Source organism: Eptatretus burgeri, chromosome 12, assembly GCF_056783735.1.
Source record: "Eptatretus burgeri isolate ZD-2024b chromosome 12, Ebu_testis_v1, whole genome shotgun sequence".
In the NCBI taxonomy this organism is placed as follows: Eukaryota; Metazoa; Chordata; class Myxini; order Myxiniformes; family Myxinidae; genus Eptatretus; species Eptatretus burgeri.
Genome location: NC_140972.1, coordinates 50,196,301 through 50,217,130, shown reverse-complemented (window position 1 = coordinate 50,217,130; position 20,830 = coordinate 50,196,301). Strand labels below are relative to the sequence as shown.

At 44.9% G+C, this 20,830-nt stretch overlaps 1 protein-coding gene across 1 annotated transcript; it reads right to left on the bottom strand.

Annotated features, from left to right (window-relative positions):
• Window positions 1-3,794: 3,794 nt before the first annotated feature.
• On the bottom strand, window positions 3,795-14,275 carry ISLR2 (immunoglobulin superfamily containing leucine rich repeat 2). The gene is made up of 2 exons (XM_085850490.1): window positions 13,800-14,275; window positions 3,795-8,035 (listed from the first exon to the last, which is right to left on the bottom strand). Exon 2 carries the CDS (start codon window positions 8,025-8,027, stop codon window positions 5,913-5,915), a length of 2,115 nt encoding a protein of 704 aa, XP_085706616.1. The 5' UTR covers window positions 8,028-8,035; window positions 13,800-14,275; the 3' UTR covers window positions 3,795-5,912.
• Window positions 14,276-20,830: the final 6,555 nt, after the last annotated feature.

The window sequence follows — 20,830 nt, the reverse complement described above, 5'->3', positions numbered from 1 at the left end:
TCTCTCTCTCTCTCTCTCTCTCTCTCTCTCTCTCTCTCTCTCTCTCTCTCTCTCTCTCTCTCTCTCTCTCTCTCTCTCTCTCTCTCTCTCTCTCTCTCTCTCTCTCTCTCTCTCTCTCTCTCTCTCTCTCTCTCTCTCTCTCTCTCTCTCTCTCTCTCTCTCTCTCTCTCTCTCTCTCTCTCTCTCTCTCTCTCTCTCTCTCTCTCTCTCTCTCTCTCTCTCTCTCTCTCTCTCTCTCTCTCTCTCTCTCACCTCTCTCTCTCTCTCTCTCTCTCTCTCTCTCTCTCTCTCTCTCTCTCTCTCTCTCTCTCTCTCTCTCTCTCTCTCTCTCTCTCTCTCTCTCTCTCTCTCTCTCTCTCTCTCTCTCTCTCTCTCTCTCTCTCTCTCTCTCTCTCTCTCTCTCTCTCTCTCTCTCTCTCTCTCTCTCTCTCTCTCTCTCTCTCTCTCTCTCTCTCTCTCTCTCTCTCTCTCTCTCTCTCTCTCTCTCTCTCTCTCTCTCTCTCTCTCTCTCTCTCTCTCTCTCTCTCTCTCTCTCTCTCTCTCTCTCTCTCTCTCTCTCTCTCTCTCTCTCTCTGACCTCTCTCTCTCTCTCTCTCTGACCTCTCTCTCTCTCTCTCTCTCTGACCTCTCTCTCTCTCTCTCTGACCTCTCTCTCTCTCTCTCTCTCTGACCTCTCTCTCTCTCTCTCTGACCTCTCTCTCTCTCTCTCTTTCTGACCTCTCTCTCTCTCTCTCTGACCTCTCTCTCTCTCTCTGACCTCTCTCCCCCTCTCTCTCTCTCTTTCCCCGACCCGTCCCCTCTACCCAACTCTTTCCGCTTCCCTCCCTCGGTCCCCCATCCTCCCCACTGTTGAGGAGACTAACATGTATGAATCTGATTCAGAGTGAGCCATCCTCTCCTCTCCCTCCATCCCCTCCTCTCCTCTCTTTCCTCCATCCTTGCCTCTTCCCCCTTTCGTCCCTACCTCCCCTGCCTCCTCTCCCTCCCCTGCCTCTCCCTCCCCTGCCCCCTCTCTCTCGCTCTCTCTCCCTCCCTCTCCCTCCCCTGCCTCCTCTCTCTCCCTCTCTCTCCCTCCCCTGCCTTATCTCTCTCCCTCCCTCATCTCTCTCTTCCTCCCTCTCCCTCCCCTGCCTCATCTCTCTCTCCCTCCCTCTCCCTCCCCTGCCTCAGCTCTCTCTCCGTCGCTCTCCCTTCCCTGCCTCCTCTCTCTCCCTCCTTCTCCCCTGTCTTCTCTCTCTCTCCCTCCCTCTCTCTCCCTCTCTCTCCCCTGCCTCTTCCTCCCTGCCTCCTCTCTCCCCCTCTCTCTGCCTCCCTCTCCCTCCCCTGCCTCATCTCCCTCCCTCTCCCTATCCTGCCTCATCTCTCTCCCTCCCCTGCCTCATCTCTCTCTCCCTCTTCTTCCCCTGCCTCATCTCTCTCTCCCTCCCTCCTCCTCCCCTGCCTCATCTCTCTCTCCCACCCCTCCCTCATCTCTCTCTTCCTACTTCTCCACCCCTGCCTCATCTCTCTCTCCCTGCCTCACCTGCCATCTCTCCCTTCCTCCCCTGCCTCCTCTCTCTCCCTCGCCACCTCTCTCTCTTCCTCCCCTGCCTTCTCTCTCTCCCTCCCCTCCCCCTGCCTCCTCTAAATCCCTCCCCTTCCTCCTCTCTCTCTCTCTCCCCTGCCTCCTCTCTCTCCCCTGCCTCCTCTCTCTCTCCCTCCCTCCCCTGCTTCCTGCCTCCTCCCTGTCCTCTCCCTCCCTGTCCTCTCCCTCCCTGTCCTCTCCCTTCCCTGTCTGCTCCCCTCCCTGTCCTCTCCACTCCCTCTCCTCTCCACTCCCTCTCCTCTCCCTGTCATCTCCCCTCTCCTCCCTGTCCTCTCTCTCTCTCTCTCTCTCTCTCTCTCTCTCTCTCTCTCTCTCTCTCTCTCTCTCTCTCTCTCTCTCTCTCTTCCCCTATCTCCCCTCTCTCCCCTCTTTCTTCCCATCTCTCCTCTCTCCCCTCTCTCTTCCCCCTCTCTCCCCTCTCTCTAACCCTATCTCTCCTCTCTCTCTCCTCTCTCTCTCTCCTCTCTCTCTCTCTCCTCTCTCTCTCTCTCCCCTCCCCCCTCTCCCCACCCTCCCCCCACCTTCAATATCCCCATCAGCAAAGCGACCATTGTATTTGCTTGTTACCAATAAGCTCGTTTCGCACTCACCCGAGCACTCTAACGAAATGGTTAATGGGGAACCATTGGCCTGGCAAGCTGATTGGTGATGGAACATACCCATATGTGGATTGAAAGTGTGTGTGTGTGTGTGTGTGTGTGTGGGGGGGGGGGTAACCGGGGGTCTGGAAGGAGTGAAAATGTCACGACGAAATCACCAAAAGGCTTCGTTTTTTTACTTTTTTCTCCACTTGAAAATACAAGCCGTTGTGACAAGAGGAGGGGGGAGAGGAGGGGAGGGGCGAGAGAAAGGAGGTAGGGGAGGGAGAGGGAGGGAGGGAGAGAGAGGATGGGAGGGAGAGGAGAGGAGAGAGCTTGGGAGAGAGGAGAGGAGAGAGAGAGGAGGGGAGGAGAAAGAGAGGCGGGTAGGAGAGAGAGTGGTGGGAAGGAGAAAGAGAGGAGGGTAGGGGAGAGAGAGGAGGGGAGGGGAAGAGAGGAGGGGAGGGGAGTGAGGAAGGAGGTTTGGGGGAAGGGAAGGCAATGTGAGGGGTGGGCAGTGTGAGGAGAGGGCAAGGGAAGGCAGCGTGAGGGGAGGGCAAGGGAAGGCAGTGTGAGGGGAGGGCAAGGGATGGCAGCGTGAGGGGAGGGCAAGGGAAGATGAGGGGAGGGGAAGGGAAGGCAGCATGAGGGGAGGGGAGGGCAAGGGATGGCAGCATGAGGGGAGGGCAAGGGAGGGCAGTGTGAGGGGAGGGCAAGGGATGGCAACATGTGGAGAGGGGAAGGGAAGGCAGCATGAGGGGAGGGTAGGGCAATGTAAGGCAGCGTGAGGGGAGGGCAAGGTAAGGACTGTAAGTATTGCATTGTGTTTATAAGCAGAATAGCACAAAGTGTGGTGACCAAGCAGCAGATAGTGTAATAAACAGCCAATCAGATTCATCATTATCTGTTTGTCTTTAAATAGAGAGCCCACACTTAACTCGGTTTATATAGTTCGACAGTACAAGTTAAAGGTGTGGTTCGACAGCATAGAAGGCGTGGTTGGATCTCTCTCTCTCTTGGTGATGATGGTGCATGATGCACGGTTAAACAGCTCACATTAAAGCCGTGGTTCGGCCTCATACAAGGTGTGGTTAAATAGTGCACAGTGCACGGTTAGTCAGCACACATTAAAGGTGTGGTTCGTCAGCACAAATGGCATGGTTAGTGAACATTCTAGGCATGGTTAGACAGTGCACTATGTACGGTTAGACAGCACACATTAAAGGCATGGTTGGACAACAAACAAGGCATTGTTAGTGCACAATGCTTGGTTCGACGGCACCCATTAAAGTCGCAGTGAGATAGCATACCAGGCGTGGTTAGATAGTGCACTATGCATGGTTAGTGAGCACATATTAAAGGAGCGCGGTTCGACATCACAAACGGCACGGTTAAACAGATTACAAGGCATGATTTGACAGTGCACGATGCACGGTTGGAGATCACCGGGCATAATGTATGATAGTGATTCAAAATTGGCATGTAGTTTTTGTTTCTGCGACTAACCTTGTGTATAACTATCTTGACAGACGTTCAGCATCACACTGTGTAACGGATTACCTGGAAATTCCAACGATGCACGGTGAGACCGAGCACTATGCACGGTTACACAGCATATCAGGCATGCCAGGTACGGGGCCCACTGATAGTTTATTACACCTGATATTATCAAATACATTGGTGCTGTATTAACACCGCACAGAACGTGAATACCATACAAAAACTCACATAGAAAGACTCCTGTAATCAAACCGACGACTAAAAACGATTTTTTTGTACAAAAACCACAAGCAGGGACTTCTTTACATCCAGGCCATAAATACTGTAGGGCATGCACCATTCCGAGCAAGTGTGTACGCCACCACAACGTGTTAATCAACGTTTTCACGAACGAAGACTAATATACTTACGAGATCAATACATTACATTTGTGCTTGAAAGGTATACTAAGGGGAGGGAGGAGGGCAAAAGGGTCATGGAACAAAAAAGTTCATAGAGCATGGATGCAAAGGACCATCAGTGTACGGTCAGTACCTGTATACCTCTTCCCTGATAGCTGACGCAGCATCTTGATCCGTCTGAACGAATCACATCTTCGGAAACAATTCGAGAATATTTTCCGCTTGATCTTCGAAATACATCTACAAACCGTTTAACGTATGGACTTTATGATCATCCCACGCGTGGCAATTCCACCATTAACATCTATCACCGACAATGCGAACGTACGAAGGCACAAGCACAAATTGGCATACATGAACGACGGGTTAGGGTTACTCATTATCATCACGTGAACTTTAGTCTACAGTAGATCCGATGTTTCAGCTGGAGACCCAAGTTACGGTTCAGGGTGGCTGGGATCGATCAACTCGGCTTAGGTCTCCGTAATAACCATAACGATCATAACGTACGAGGGTGGTTCAAAGTTGACTTAGATTTTTGTTTAAACCACTAAAGCTTGTGTAACAAACATACTTGAAAGACAATCCTCGTCGCACTGTGCAACCAATTATATCTGGAGATTCCAATGGGATTGATGTTTCATTAACCTGAAATTTCATAACTATTCCCTGGCAAGCCATCTCGATTTTCATCACGTACGATAAAAGCCAGAAACACTGGATTTATGGGTATTGTTTACCAACAATGTAAACACAAATTACTCCAAAAATTATATATACATTTTTCAGCAAAGCTTCAGTTGTATACTGTAAAACCACCTTTGTATACTGTAAATGCACTCATAACCTGCACTCGTATACTGTAAATGCAACGGCCCTTTGTCCGGATACAAATGTACATTATGAAAAACAAAGCTGGTGAACAAAAATAAAACTGTTATTTACAATTACCTAAAGCAAACACAGAGAGGCCCAGTGTGGATTGATAAAGAGACTTCAACACAATGTACAAGGTGGTCACAAATGTCTTGTCACCCCTTGTAAAAATTGACATTGACTTTCTTCATATTAGCTGACAACACTGAAGGGTTCTACTAGTTATACCACAAACACTTGCAGTACTCTTTTACTTTATTACACATTTTACAGCATATGACACGAGCCTTCAGTGTCCGGTGGATCCGTTTGTGCTCCGTCATTGTCATTACAGAGAATCATTTTGCTCTCACAATCCGTTGTTCGATGGAGTAAATGTGTATCACCCTTGGTTACGTTCACTTAATCTGGAAAAAAACGAATTCACAGTCTGCACACAAAGGAAAAATGAGAATTTTTTACAAGGGGTGACAATATATTGTGCCCCCCCCCTGTACACAAGCTATTTATCTGTAAAAAAAAAAACAACATAAAACAGTAAATTGTTATGATTAGTTGATAAAAATGAATTTACTTTACAATCATAGTGGACTATTTAAAATGCCTGATAAATATCCATAACAAATGTCTTTGTTATCTCTACAGTCAACGTATTAAATAGACCACCATGTTTTGGCCTGTTGTGCATGCGTGATTCCATCTGCCACACGAGATGTGCATGGAGACAACCCTCACACACACACACACACACACACACACACACACACACACACACACACACACACACACACACACACACACACACACACACACACACACACACACACACACACACACACACACACACACACACACACACACACACACACACACACACATTTTGTTAATTTCGTTAATATATGCGGAACATCAAGATGAAACCCTGTGAACGTGTAAACCCAAAACAGACAGGGTCCAGTGTGACAGCGGTGCTCAGCTGTTCGGTTGCTTGTAGTTACCGTTGATCTCTGGAGCAATGTTGACAGCCTCGGCACCTAGGGGCAGCCGGTCACTACATTCTGACTCCAGGTCATACTCTGCTGGAGGCACGTCTAAAACGTCCTCGGTCGCTGCATAGTGCGGTGCAGGTTGGATCTGAGATCCATCAATGACACAGGAGCCCTGCACAGCGTCTGCATTTCCTTGTTTCTCCGAACTGTTAGGCGACTCGTCAAAAGCCTTGTCATGTGCCTGCATCACCTGCTCGAGCTGTTTCTGCTGCTCCTTTTCCATGGGCTTGTATGTCTTTGCTCGATATTTGTAGAGGAGATGACAACAGGCAGCGGCCAGGAGCGGGATGGTAGCCAGGCCAAGCAAAAAGGAACTAACGACCACCATAATCAAAAGAGAGGGGATGCGCTTCCGAGTGGTGAAAGGCACCTCCATCAGGCATGGCTCACCAGCACGACTTAAACACAGCGTGTAGCGAGTACCCGGTTTGAGACTATGAAAACGATAAAGGTGTACTTCACCCTCAACAAAAGACCATTTCACCATCGAGGATTCGACTCCAAGATGTCCTGTGCACAGATACATAATATCAAAATGACTCTGCCTTGCACCCTCTGTCAGATTGATCGTAGTAGTTACTCCCAGTTCTTTCTCTGAATCTGAATTATGGGAAGATTTTCGCGACGTTGGAGCCAACTGGATACGTGCGTCGGTATCTGAAACTTCCAGAGCAATTACAGAAAATCCCATGGCATGATGCTGCTTGAGGTCACCATGAAACCCGACTGTGTGATTTAACCCTGCTGACCGCGTTGGATGATCTCCACCCGATATTGCACATGCCACGTCCAGTGGAGTTGGGAACGAGGCAGGAACTCTACTCTGCTCACTTTGACTCGAATCAAAAGGAAAAGCATTGGGTTTTCGTTTTATGTATGGATGTGCATTTTGAGTAAGTGGATCAGTGTTATGGGGTGGGATTACTTTACCTTTTGGTGCCTTGCCGAAAAGTGAAGTAATTAGATTTGTATTGGGTTTGCGTTCTTTGGAAGATTTACTCACAAGAGCGACCTGCAATGTGGATGATTCGCTCCCTATGTCATTGCTGCCAATACATGTGTAGAACCCCTCCTCCAGCTTGCTTAACTGTGGGATGATCAGGGTGCCATTTTTTAGTACGATCACACGCTTGCTCAGAGTTTTGCTTTCTTCCACAATGGTGTTTGCACTGTCTTCCAGGAAACTCTGCAGTACTGATTCACTGTCACCACTGCGTACCTGCCAGGTGACGACCGGTGTTGGAACCCCTTCACTTTCGCAAGTGAGCACCACAGTACTTTCAGGGTACAGCCGGGTCTCTCTGATATCTGGGTCACTTGACAGGTGGACCTTTGGTGATGTGCATTTTATATCAGGCATTTCGGTCACACGCTTTCCCTCCAGCTCGTATGGCTCAGCACAAGTGATGGCGTTCTTGTTGGGTATATTTACTGTGGTATTTTCAAGCCAACTTTTCATCCAATTGGTCTTGCAGCTGCATCGCAGAGGATTATCATGCAGGAGGAGATAGGAAAGGGCATGGAGACCGTCAAAGGTTCCCATAAGGATGGTGGACAATCGGTTGTGGTTGAGGCTCAATGAACGGAGGTCAACCAGTGTCGAGAAAGCATCACTCGGTAACCTCTTCAGCTGGTTGTTGTTCAACTTCAACATTTGTAGTGTGTTCATGCTTTTGAGGTCTGCCCAAGGGAAATCAGACAGCTGGTTGTTGCTGAGGTCCATGTTACGGAGATGGGTTAGGCCAGATAGAGTCCCCGTCTCTATGTTGATCATGTCATTGTAAGCTAGCCACAGAGAGCTTAGATCTGGTAGTCCTGCAAATGCAGTTCGGTCCAGGCTTCGCAGCTTGTTGGCGGGGAGGTTCAGAGTGGTCGTGTTTGAGGGCAGGCCCTCAGGTACCTTATCGAGCTTCTTGTGAGCACAATCTGAGATCATCCGATCTGACTTGTCCACACACTTGCACTTATCCGGGCACCCGAAGATGACATTGACGAAAATCACGAGTGCGAGCCCAAACAGTGGAATTTTCGTCCTCATACTTTTTCCTGGGAGGGGGGCAGGGGAGGTTGGGAAAGAGATGAAATGTATAATTCAAGGACCCTTTAAAGTGTAAAACCTTGTACATGATGATCCATTCATCCAAATTCCCAAACTAGGCTACACTCGAGTATTGGTGCTGATGAAGCAGTTTCTTCGTCATGAATACAATGGGTGGTTTGCCAATGCCTTCCAAACAGTAGTCAAGGCAGGAATTTTGTATTTGGCCGAAATTTTATGGCACACAATTTTCTACTTTTGCAATGGCTACAGTCGAGTATTAAACATCAACACCTCTAAGCACGAGCAGACAGGACAACCATCTGAATGTCATCTGCAAAAGAGCAGCCTCCTCAATGAGGCAACACCCTACCCGTGGAACACAAGATCAGTCGTTTGTAGTCAAGGCCTATCCCAACGGAGATCGCACATTCAGATGAGATGGCTCAAAGGTGAGAGTATATCTACTCCCTTTGAGCTATCAGTTGAGGACAATACGTGTCGATATGTACTTCTATATATGTCCATTGTGACGTATTATACCCATTTAAGTGCATTTTATAAGAGGAAACACAAGCAATAAAATAAGCAGCATTTCCCTCAAAGTGGTAAAGTCACCCTTTTCCTGAAAATGCACCATTTTTATGACTTCGCCTCCATTTGACGTCATGGGCAGAGCCGCTCCTGTGGCAGGCTTAATGTGCCGAGGTCCAAATGTCTACCCGTGTGATCCTATCGAGGATATAAATGATAATAAATAGTAGCAATGCAATTTACACAGCACACGGAGAGTAAATATAGGATAAACGGAATGGTTCATGTGCTATGGCAGTTATAGTGGAGACCTGATACAGGATGGCATGGAATTATACAGCTCTGGGTGGATACTTACACATGGATGAGCTGTATCAGGCTACGAAAGGTCAACCGGATGTCTTGCAGAGAAAAATAACCCCCCCCCCCACCAAAAAAAAATCTCGTGTTCTTTTGTACTACTTTCATTTAAGAGTTATATGATTCAGGCTATACGGGATTGGATGGTGGAAGGGTTAGAGCATCTGCTCTGAGTCTGGGAGGTCAGTGGCTTGAAGTGTGGCGAAGCACATGCCAAATACTTTTAAAATGGTACATGCTGCTCCCTTGCTTGATGCTCAACATTTAAAAAGGAGAGAGCTCAGACAAACAATCATAGGTGGGCAACCATTGTACTGGCTGGATAGGCCGAATGGCTTACCCCTGCATTGAAGTTCCCTGTAAGAGAACTCGTTTTTGTTTTCTTTGTTTGTTTGTTTGATTGATTTTTTTTACACTTCTCGAACTTTCCACTGCTTGATGAAGGTTTCGTATCTCAGTTTGAATCTTTCAATCCTTCACTTTGCACGATCATTGGGGTTTAGTAGAACAGCAGAAACTCTTGTCATGCAAAAGCATTGATTTAAACGCTTGTGATTGATTTGTCATAAACGTTAATGACAAACGTTGATTTGTCATAAACGATTGTAATTTGTCGTGTATGGTTATGAGAGGGTCCACACTTTAAAGGTGTGTGAAGTCGCCTTTGAGCTGTATAACCTGGGTTCGAATCCTGACGCAGCTATAAACTATCATCCTGATGATTCACATGCAGAGCGAGGCTTCCGTGTTAAGCTGCACAACCCATCTGCCAGTCGTTGATAGATGTTAGAGATTGCGAACGGTATGTGTTGCAAAGGGAAGGCGAGATATCACCGGCACCCGGAACAAATTTTGAGTTCCTACCCGTCACCTTCGGTCAAAGAATAGACCTGGCACAACCGGTTGGGAAAATGAGTGGGCCAAAGACTTCTCCGGCCAAACTCTCAAGAGTGTTGGATTAATTGGGCCTGATTAAAGAGCTTGGAGGATATTAATAAGATTGTCCAGACTTCATTTTCCTGGAAATTATCAGGAATCGGTAGATGTATGGACACTATTCCAAAGCAGTAAACAATTTCCTGCATATCGTTTTGAGAATAATGTACATAAAACGCGTGTGTCCATCCACTCTCAAACATCGTCTATTTCTGTAATATCGCTTCATTACCCCGTGCACACTGAAGCAAAAAGCAGCTAATTGGTTCATGTCTGTCCGTCCGTCCATTGGATTAGTTTATGATCGAGGAACAGCTTGTTTAAATTGAATGCTCTATTTTGAACATGAAGAGGAAGACAAGTTTGCCGTTTAACAGTACTTTGTCTCTGAATTTGTCCTGATTGTGTATGCGCAGAAAGGAATGAGATAATATTTTTTACTCTGTCTGCTTGCTTGGCAGTCAAACAAAATTGAACATCATTCCAAACAGGAAACTTCCTGCTTTTAAGGATGTTATAAAAGACACAAACAACAGGCACAAAGAACGAATGCAATGTGTTGGATAGGGTTATGTAATAGGCACTGGGGAAAATGGCGGTAAAAACAGGAATTAATTTATTTATATATATGCCTTTAAACCTTTCTTTATATTGAATTGTATACTTGAAGACTGGAAAACACAAATTTCCTTCATCATATTTCCAAGAACCATGCTATATATCGATTTATAGCATTCGAGGGTGTGGTATGTGTATCGGGGTGGAGAAAAGGCCGCTGATATGGCTGTGCATGATGCTGATTGACGCTACATTCAATTTCTCAATAAAGCCTCCATTTCCTAAATTGCCACTCAACGTCATCTTGTTATAGTGAATAAGGGTGGTTGGTGTACAAGACTGCTTCAGTAGCGCTAAACTTCGGGATTTTTAAACGATCCTTAAATTCAATATTTTATTAAAATTCAAGCACAGGGAGGGCCTTGCCGTTCATGGGTTTCCCCTTCACGGATTCGCTCTATCCGATGAATTTATTGAGGCAAGGTTTGTGGATTGCGGTCAATGCGCGCTCGAACAATCGAGATTTGGCAAACTATTTTCCCCATTCACTCACCAGGTTAACATGGGCTGTGAATGCAATAACCCCCTCAAACCCTCCAAAATCATCATCACCATCAACTCTTCTTTATCATCGCCATCATCAACATCACCATCCCATTATTGGATCAAGTTTATCATCATTATTATTAAAGGTAAGTTTCATGGTCTTAATAATTGAAGAAAATATACTTTCTTTTATGATCTTAATACAGGAAAATAATACTTTATTTTATGATCGAAATCACTTTTATTCATGATAAAAAAAAAAATCACAAAAGTAATACACAAACATGTAATTAAGGGTACAGTTTGGACAAATTTTAAAGATTACGTCCCTAACCCTATTTTCTCCATTACCCCTAAGTTTACACATCATAGATTTGTGGTTCACGGGGATCTTCAAGAATATAACCCCCGCGAATGGCAAGACCCTCCTGTATACACTTGAACACTGTGCGGGTGTCGTGTTCCGTTAACTCTATAGTTAACGCCCACCACCGAAGATTGACACGGAGGTTGTTTTCACCTCTGTCCGTGTTTGCTTGTCTGTAAGCACAATATCTCGAAAAGTTGTGGATGATTTCAGACAAAACTTGGTAGACAGGTTGGGTGTGTGACAAAGGAGAGTTATTCGATTTTGGTGAAGAACTGATACTGGAATTTTTAAAGTGATTATTCACCATTGAGAGATAGGGTCAAAAACGATATATAACACAATATCTCAAAAACGTAGTGGACGGATTTAAATGAAAATTGGTGGACATGTTGGGTGTGTGACAAGGAAGAATTGATTCAATTTTGGTGAAGATCCGAATCCAGATCCTCCGATAATTTTTGAAAGTGATTCTTCACCATTGAGAGATAGTGCTAAACTGACATATCGCAGGATATCAAAAAAGTTGTGGACAGATTAGGATGAAACTTGGTGGACACGTTGGGTGTGGCAAAGACGAATTGATTCGCTTTTGGTGAAGATTTGAATCCGTATCTGCAAACGACAATTATTAAATTTTCTCAGTGATTCTTCACCATTGAGAGATTGGGCCAAAAACGATATATAGCATAAAATTTCAAAAACTCTATTGGGCTCGATATGTTCTCATGGATCAGGCATTGCATGGTGGAGGGCATGCACTCTCACGATTGACGATTGACCTTCAAGTTGTTATTATTATGATTATTATTTCTGACAAGAAAGGTTAGAGATGTGTGCAAAGCCCTCTGATCTGTCCATCATGGGTTCGAATCTCAACCCAGCTATCAACTGCCATCTTGGTGTTTCACATTCAGGGCGAGGCATCAATCTGTTTGTGCATCATCCCTCGGACTCGGATGGATGTTAATCTGCTAGTCCCTTCTGCCACCACTGGTCAATGATCGACGTTAAAGATCCCGCAATCTGTACTGCAAAGAGTAGGTAGGTTACCAAACATCAGAACAAATTACGTAATGCCACCTTCAGTCAAACATCAGGCCTGGCCAGTGGATTTATGAAAGACACGAGCCGAAACGCTTCCCTGGCTGACCCTACCAAATGAGAATAACTGGAGCTGATAAAGTAATAAGAGTAAGTCCACTTGCCTTTAAGATTCGAATCCCGACCCAGCTATAAACTCTCATTCCGGTGTTTCACGTACAGGATGATTCATCCATGTGTGTGCCATCCCTCGGATGGACGTTAAATTGGGCATCCCGTCTGCTGACATTAGTTGGTGGACGTTGAAGATCCTGAGAAGTCCTTCATGAAGAGTATGCGAGCTATCGCTGGTACCCTGAACAAGTTACAAATTCCTGCCCTAACCTTAGTTGAACATCAAGCATGGCCAACCGGTTCGTGAAAGACTCGGGCCAAGCTTTCCCTGGCCAATCCCAAAAGAACATGGGAATCATTGTGGCCGTTAAAGAAGAAAGAAGTCGGAGTAGTGTATTAATAATAATATTACATTTTAAAAAAAATTCCTTTCAACAAGTACACTTTTAATGACGTCATTTTGATATTCGACGTTATTTGGACGGTTCACGTCGAGATGATTTCGACAACTGATGATTCTGGAGGTAAAACTTGGGATTAAATTAATTTTGAACAAAAATCAAGAAAAACTCCATGTATGTAGTTTCGGCTTTAATTGTATAAATTATGAGTAATAAAACGTCATTGAAGGTTAGAGGACCCATCGGTTGATTTCGGACGCACCCGCCATTATGTTGCATTTCATTCCGGCCCGTTTTGGCTACAAAACGTCACAATTAAGGTCGCTAAAAACGAGTGACGTCACAGACTGCAAGCGGGGGGGGGGGGGGGAAGAGAAATTAAAAAACAATGAAAAATGATGAGTTTTTTCATCGATTTTTTAAGATATGAATATGTTCTCTCGTTGTTCAGGATTTCACTCCCGTGGGGTCATGATGATGGCGTCATGGACGTTTCGCAACATCGTTTTTCGCACGGACACCACACCTTATTCAGGTGGACACGATTCTGCACCCGTCTGACGTTATATTCTGAAGGTGCATGAGCTTACATGACGTAACATTTCTTTCCTGGATGAACAAAGAGCTTGTAAATATGAACAATCACGTGGAAAACAAAAATATGTACAAAGACTGATCGGTAAGTCCGTGGCCTGACATAACGGTCGCTGACCTGTTATGGCTGTCTGCTCTCTGGAGGACTTTTAAAACAAATGAAAGTTTTAAAAACCGAACAATCTCTCTTATTTTATTTTTCTACTCCAATAAGTTGGATAAACGATGACGTCGTTGCTGTCATGCATTCAAACGCACAATTTGGTTTCCAGATCAACTACCTACAAGCCAACAAACACTATTGCGGTTTAGTCTTACCTTGGGTATGGACCTGCTGACGAAATGTGAGATGCTGCAGGTTCCCTCTTCGAACAGGGTCTTCGGAAGCCTTGGCTGAACCTTTACACCATGCACAAGTTGCCTTTTCGCACGCAGGGGGTCTTTGGAAGGTGTGGGTTTCACCTTGGCACCGTGCGCAGGTTCCCCAGTACGCACCCCGGGATTTTTCGGAAACCGAAGGGTGTACCTGGGCACCGTGCACACTTACATCGATCTGCAGGCGAACAACGAATGTTCTCCGTTTCAAGCAAATCGGTCCGAGCGAAACGGGACGCAGAACGAGAAGCTCGTTGGATGTACGATGGCGGGGAGCTCCGGGTTCAGGGAGGCTTAGTGGGAGTCCCCGGGCGGGGCGAGCGAACCGGGCGGGATTTCCCGAGCTGCCCGGCTGCAAGCGGCGCTTTCCGGACGGACTCTGTATGAACAGGTCCGATCGGTCGATCCGGACCCGGGACCCGTGCGCATGTGGCACCTTGCGGGTCCTTGTGCATGCTGTCGTGCGCTCTCGTGCAGTTTTCCTGCGCCTTGCGTTCGATATCAGACATTTTCGTACTTGCGCTCCAGTGTGCTCAGACAAACACAATGTTTTATAATGATACTTATCTCACATACAAGGGGGACAGTAGTAATCGGGGATAAATTGTACACATCTAGGCAGGTTGCTAGCTGTACCTGGGGATAGGGTTTGCCCCCCCCCCCCATGTAACTTTCATAAGGGAAAGTGAAGGTGCTGTGCTGAAGTTCCAGGAAACAAACATTTTATTCAAGAAATGCTTGAATAATGGAGATTATTCAATAATGGAGAATAATAATAATAATAATAGGGGTAATGGAGAAATCCGCTGAATAAATAAATGTATGCTAAATAAACTCAGGCGGTAGACAAGATTAAAACTCAGAGAGAAAACACAGTTCGTGCATGGATCCGCAGCACAACCGCCCTGCAAATAAGGTTATGTGCACGGACTCGGTAAAAATGCAGACCAGGTCGACAAACACGAATGAGCCAGACATCGGTACACGCATGCTAAATATATATATATATATATATATATATATATATATATATATATATATATATATATATATATATATATATATATATATATATATATATATATATATATATATATATATATAACCACGAGCGAACTGTTCCACATCGACGAAATATATAAATACGATCAGCGAGTCGTACAAGCATATACATGCTCAAGAAGAACGAGGGAGTCGTACATGCATGCTAAATGCATTTAAGTGCAAGGAGTCGTACGTGCATGCTAAATATATAAGTACGAGTGAGATGTACACAGATGCTAATAATACGAGTATCTGCTCCTTTCCTGTCTTCCAGGATGGTGAAATGGCATCTTTTCATTTCATGGCAAATGGCAACAAGTGAAATGGCAACAAGCTCCCTTTTAATGGCATCAGTACCTGCAAAATATATAGGTACGAGCGAGTCATACCTGGATGCTAATAATATAAGGACAAGCAGACCACAAGATAAAATTTGGAGAAAAACACGTTTCGGCATTCGAATAGTGATTTGGAACAAAAAAAAAACGGTGTCAGAACATTCTAGTCTGTTAAGAAAAACTTGTATTACACAAATAAGACTATTTGTATATGAATAAGGTTTCTTGTGTAAAATGTGTTGTTTTTCTTACTACAAGCGAAAATTTGATGTAAAACACACGTTTCATTTTGTGTAAAAACACAAAACACACGGAAGTTTTTTTTCAAATAAATATAATAGATTGCCTTGTTCTGACACTGTTCATATTTATCCACATCACTATTCTCATGCAGAAACACGTGTTTTTCATCAAATTTTAGCTTGTAGTTAGAAAAACAACACATGCAATCGAAGAAATCGTATTCATGCAAAAATTGTCTGATTTGCTGAATACAAGTTTTACTTTTTGAATAGATGACCTTACTCTGAATTTGTTTTTTGTTCAAAATCACTATTCCACTGCAGAAACGTGTGTTTTTCATCAAATTTTTACCTTGTAGTAAAGTAAGCAAAACAACACATTTGATAGAAGAAATCTAATTCACGCAAAAATGGCCTTACTTGCCTTTTATAAGATTTTTTTTTTTTATCTTGCCAAAACGAAGTTTTTGCAAAATATGTTAGTCAGCTTGTATGTTTTTTTTTTGTTTGTCTGTAATCACGTATAAAAAATTCTGCAGAGCACAGTTATCATTGGAAATTTTTGTAACTTCGCATATCAGAGGCCTATAGAGGTCCCTTTCAGTGCATAAAATTTTGAAGGTCAAGGTCAAAGGTCAAGGTCACTTTGTCGCAAATCAGGGGAGTCGACGAAACTCTTATTTTTTTGAGTAATTTTGATCGGATCGTCTTCAAACTTCATGGGAATATAGTTCATGGTCTGGCGCTCAGCTGATTAATTTTTGGTGGCGATTGGCCTTGACCTTCATGTTTTTTTTTTTTTGGTCTGTAATCACGTATAAATCACTCTGCAGAGCACAGTTATCATTGGAAATTTTTGTAACTTCGCATATCAGAGGCCTATAGAGGTCCCTTTCAGTGCATAAAATTTTGAAGGTCAAGGTCAAAGGTCAAGGTCACTTTGTCGCAAATCAGGGGAGTCGACGAAACCCTTATTTTTTTGAGTAATTTTAATCTAATCGTCTCCAAACTTTATGGGAATGTAGTAGATGGTCTGGCGCTCAGCTGATTAGTTTTTGGTGGCGATTGGCCTTGACCTTCATGGTTTAGTGCCTGAGGTCAAACATATTTGACCCCAAGGTCAAATTTTCAAGTTTTAGGAACCATATCGTGTAGTACCTCAAATTGAACACCTCGATGAGTGCTTTCTAGATATGTCAAGCTTAAGACATTATGACGTCATTTGGTGACATTATGAGGCAAACGCATATTTTTCATGGTTTCTCTGTCGAACGATTCTCATCGGAATCTCTCGTAGGCAGATATTCCTCAAGGAGTCGCTCCTGGTGGATAGCAGCTCTGTTCACCTCAGTGTGACCTTAAATAAGTCACACGTGCTCACCTTTTGGCAAGATATGGGTCACCCTGCGGGTGACATTGGTTTATTTATTTTTTAACAGATTCGCTTGCTCTGACACCATTTTTTTCCAAATCACCATTCTTATGCAGAAACACATGTTTTTCATCAAATTTTACCATGTAGTAAGCAAAACAACACATTTAACAGAAGAAATGTTATTCATGTAAAAGTTACCTGATTTGCTGAATACAATTTTTTCTTTTTTAATATATTAGCTTGTTCTGACATTGCTTTTTGTTCCAAATCACTATTCTAATGCAGAAATGTGTGTTTTACATCAAGTTTTAGCTTGTAGTGAGCAAAACACATTTTACACAAGAAACATTATGGTTTGATTTGCCTCAAACAAGATTTTCAAAAAATAGATTCACTTGTTCAATGAGGACAAAAAATAATCTATCTATAATTCCAGCAATCTCTGTGTGTGTCTGTCTGTCTGTCTGTCTGTCTGCGACTGCCGTTTCTCAACGACCGCCGGTCCGATCTTATTGAAACTTGCCAGGAATATTGCCGGGGACCCGAGGATGTGCCTTTTCGAGGTTTGATATCAATCGGACGAGTGGTTCCCAGGTTATGGCCATTTATCTGTCAACCAATGACAAGACACGGTGCTATGACATCACGAATAACGTCACAATTAATGTTTATTTATTTATTTTATTTATTATTTTTTTTTGCACGATTGACGGTCCGATCTGATTGAAACTTGCCAGGAATATTGCCGGGGACCCGTGGATGTGCCTTTTCGAGGTTTGATATCAATCGGACGAGCGGTTCCCAAGTTACGGCCGTTTACTGTCGACCAATGACAAGACACGGTGCTATGACATCACGAATGACGTCACAATTAATATTTATTTATTTTTGCACGATTGACGTCACAATTCTTCTTCTTTTGATATGACGTCACAATCGACGCTGGGGACCTGTGTATGTGTCTTTTCAAGGTTTGATATTAATCGGACAAACGGTTCCCAAGATACGGCCATTTATCTGTCAACCAATGACAAGACACGGTGCTATGACATCACGAATGACGTCACAATTAATATTTATTTATTTATTTTGCACGATTGAAGTCACATTGACGTCACACGAGGGGGACTGGAGAGGGGGGTGAGAGTGGGGCGGAGGGGGTGAGTGAGAGGGGCGTCACAATTCAAGAGAGGGGGAGAGAGAGGGGCGAGAGAGGGGGTGAGAGAGGGGGAGTCACAATTCAAGAGAGGGGGAGTGAGGAGGGGCGAGAGAGGGGGACGGGAGAGTGGGGGTGAGAGGAGGGATGAGACTAGGGGGAGAGAGGGAGGTCAAGAGAGGGGGGGGGAAGAGGGGGCGTCACAATTCTTCTTCTTCTTTGTTTGATATGACATCACAATTGACGCTGGGGACCTGAGTATGTTTCCCAGGTGTTTCCCAAGTTATGGCCATTTATGATACGGTTGGTCCGATCTAATTGAAACAATGCCCCAATCCAGTCGTCGTTTACGAGAGCGAAGGAACGAAGCTGCACATACTGGCACGCACCTACAGGCCCGCACTCGTAATCATAATAATAATAATAATAATAATAATAATAACAACAATAAAAATTGTCTCTTATAATGCTTCATCTTCCACTTTCACACGCGTGGTTCTCTTTATTGTATTGAAATTCACTCCTCTTCTTCGATTTCAACAGATTGCTCTCAATTCGACCTTTCCTTCATACCTTGTCTAAAATGTTCAACTGTTAAAGCGTTTCTTCTCTCCATTCTCTTAATTCGCCTTCATCGAATCCCTCAAGAAATGTCTTTAATCGTATTTCTGAAGTAAAAATAAAAAAAAGAGTTTGCTCTGAATGTTCACTTTCCATCAATCATCCTTTTTTTTCCAACTTCAGTGCCAATTCACCCCTCTCACCCCTCCCTCTCCATGCAACCATCACACTCCCCCCTCCAAGATTCCTTCTCACCTTTCTCAAAAAATTTCCCCTCACCTTTCTCTCTCAACTCTCACCACTCACCCCCCTCACTCATCCTTCTCAAAGTTGCCCCCCCTCTCACCCATCCCTCTCAAAGCAACCATCACACTCTCCCCCTCCAAGCTTCCCTCTCACCTTTCTCAAAAACTCCCCACTCACCCTTCTCCCTACATTCACCCTCCTCACTCACCCTTCTCAAAGTCCCCCCCTTTCACATCCACAAATCTTCCTCCTTCCCCATGCCCTCTCTCCTCCATCTGATCATTCCACCACCTCGAATGCTAAACTGCCTTCTGCACCCTCTTTTATTACTCCCCACTGTACCTCAACCCAGCACCACAGGGCCTTTTCTCCTCCTCATCTGGCCCACTCCCCTCGCTCCTCTGCAATCCCCCACACTCTTTCAACAACTCTCCTTACTTCCCTCCCCCCCTCCTCCCTTGTCCTACTCTCCCCATCCCCTGCACCCAAAGCCTCCTCCACTCCCTCTTCATGAACAATGTGGACCTCAAGTATCCGGGGCTTTGCTCAAACCTGACAGATATTTCCATACAGGTTGCCACTGACAAACCAGACATAATCTGCCGAACAGAAACTTTCCTCCCTCAAGACGTCTCTAACTCCCTCGTATCTCTCCCTGGTTACTCCCAACTCCAGTATGACAGAACTGAGCCTTGTCCTGGTCGAGGAGCTGCTCTCTTCATCAAAGGCTCTATTCCTCACTCTCCATGCACTACCCTCACTCCCCCACACCCCCAGGAATACCTTTGGCTACGGCATCCCCTCCATTCCCACCTCATGTTTATGCTGTACCATCCACCAAACAGTGATGACTCCATTTACACCTCACTATCCGAAAATATGGACCAACTTCTATCCTCTCATCTGAACTCTCTCTTCCTCATATGTGGTGACTTCAATTGTTATCATGCCAGTTGGCTGGGTGTGATTGCCTCTCTCACCTGCCATGACACTTCAGCAAAAGCTTTCTGCGACTCATTGGGACTGACTCAATTGGTCAACTTCCTGACCCGGATCTCAACCAACGGTACTCCATCTCTTCTGGATCTGATTTTGACAAATTTCCCTGAAATAACTGCTGTTCTTCCTCTGCTCCAATCGGTTATTCAGACTATGTGCTTGTCAAAGTGGAATCTCTCTAGCTGTTATGACAGAACCACCTCAGCACTGTCGAGTCTGGTATTTCACTCAAACCGACTGGCAGGGTCTCCAAGCAGCCATCAAACTTCTAGACTGGTCTCCCATCGCTACTTTCTCTGACATCAACTCGTCCTGGGAATTCTTTCAAAGAAACTTGCTCTCTCTCGTGCACAGATTTATTCCATCTCATCTTCAGTTGTCCTACCCTTCCTCCCGCCCTTGGTTCACTGAAGCTTGTGACGAGGCAGTTGTCCTGAAACAACTTGCCTTTGCCTCAAGGAAAGCAAACCCAACTGAGGGGTAATCTCAGTTTCTTCCATAAAGCTCGGAACAAATGTATCTACCCTCAGGAGAGCCAGAAAACAACATCTTTATAATCTCAAGTCTGAACTCTCAAAACTCTCTTCCTCCTCCTCCAAATCCTGCTGGCATCTAATCAAATTTGTTTCTGGTGAATATTCCCCCTCCATCCCCTCCCTTACCTCAAATGGCCACACTGCTGATACCGCATGTGAAAATGCTGAATGCCTAAACTCGGTGTTTGCATCTAAATCTTATGTCCGAAACCCATCGCTTTCTGTACCAACCATACCCAGTCACAGCCAGCTGTCCCTGTACTCAGGTTCCTTTTCTTCTGACAAAGTGGAGATCTTGTTGTTAAACCTCGACTCAGATTCTGCAACCGATCCAGACGGCATCAGCCCACGTGTCCTAAAAACCTGCTGCTCTGCTCTTGCCTACCCTCTCTCTGTTCTATTCACCCTCTCATTTGCTCAAGGTCATCTGCCATCTTCTCAGAAATCAGCAAACATTACCGATCTGCATAACAAATG

Excerpts from the sequence above, each read along its gene's own strand:
- ISLR2 (XM_085850490.1), bottom strand. The coding sequence starts at position 8,027 with ATGAGGACGAAAATTCCACTGTTTGGGCTCGCACTCGTGATTTTCGTC.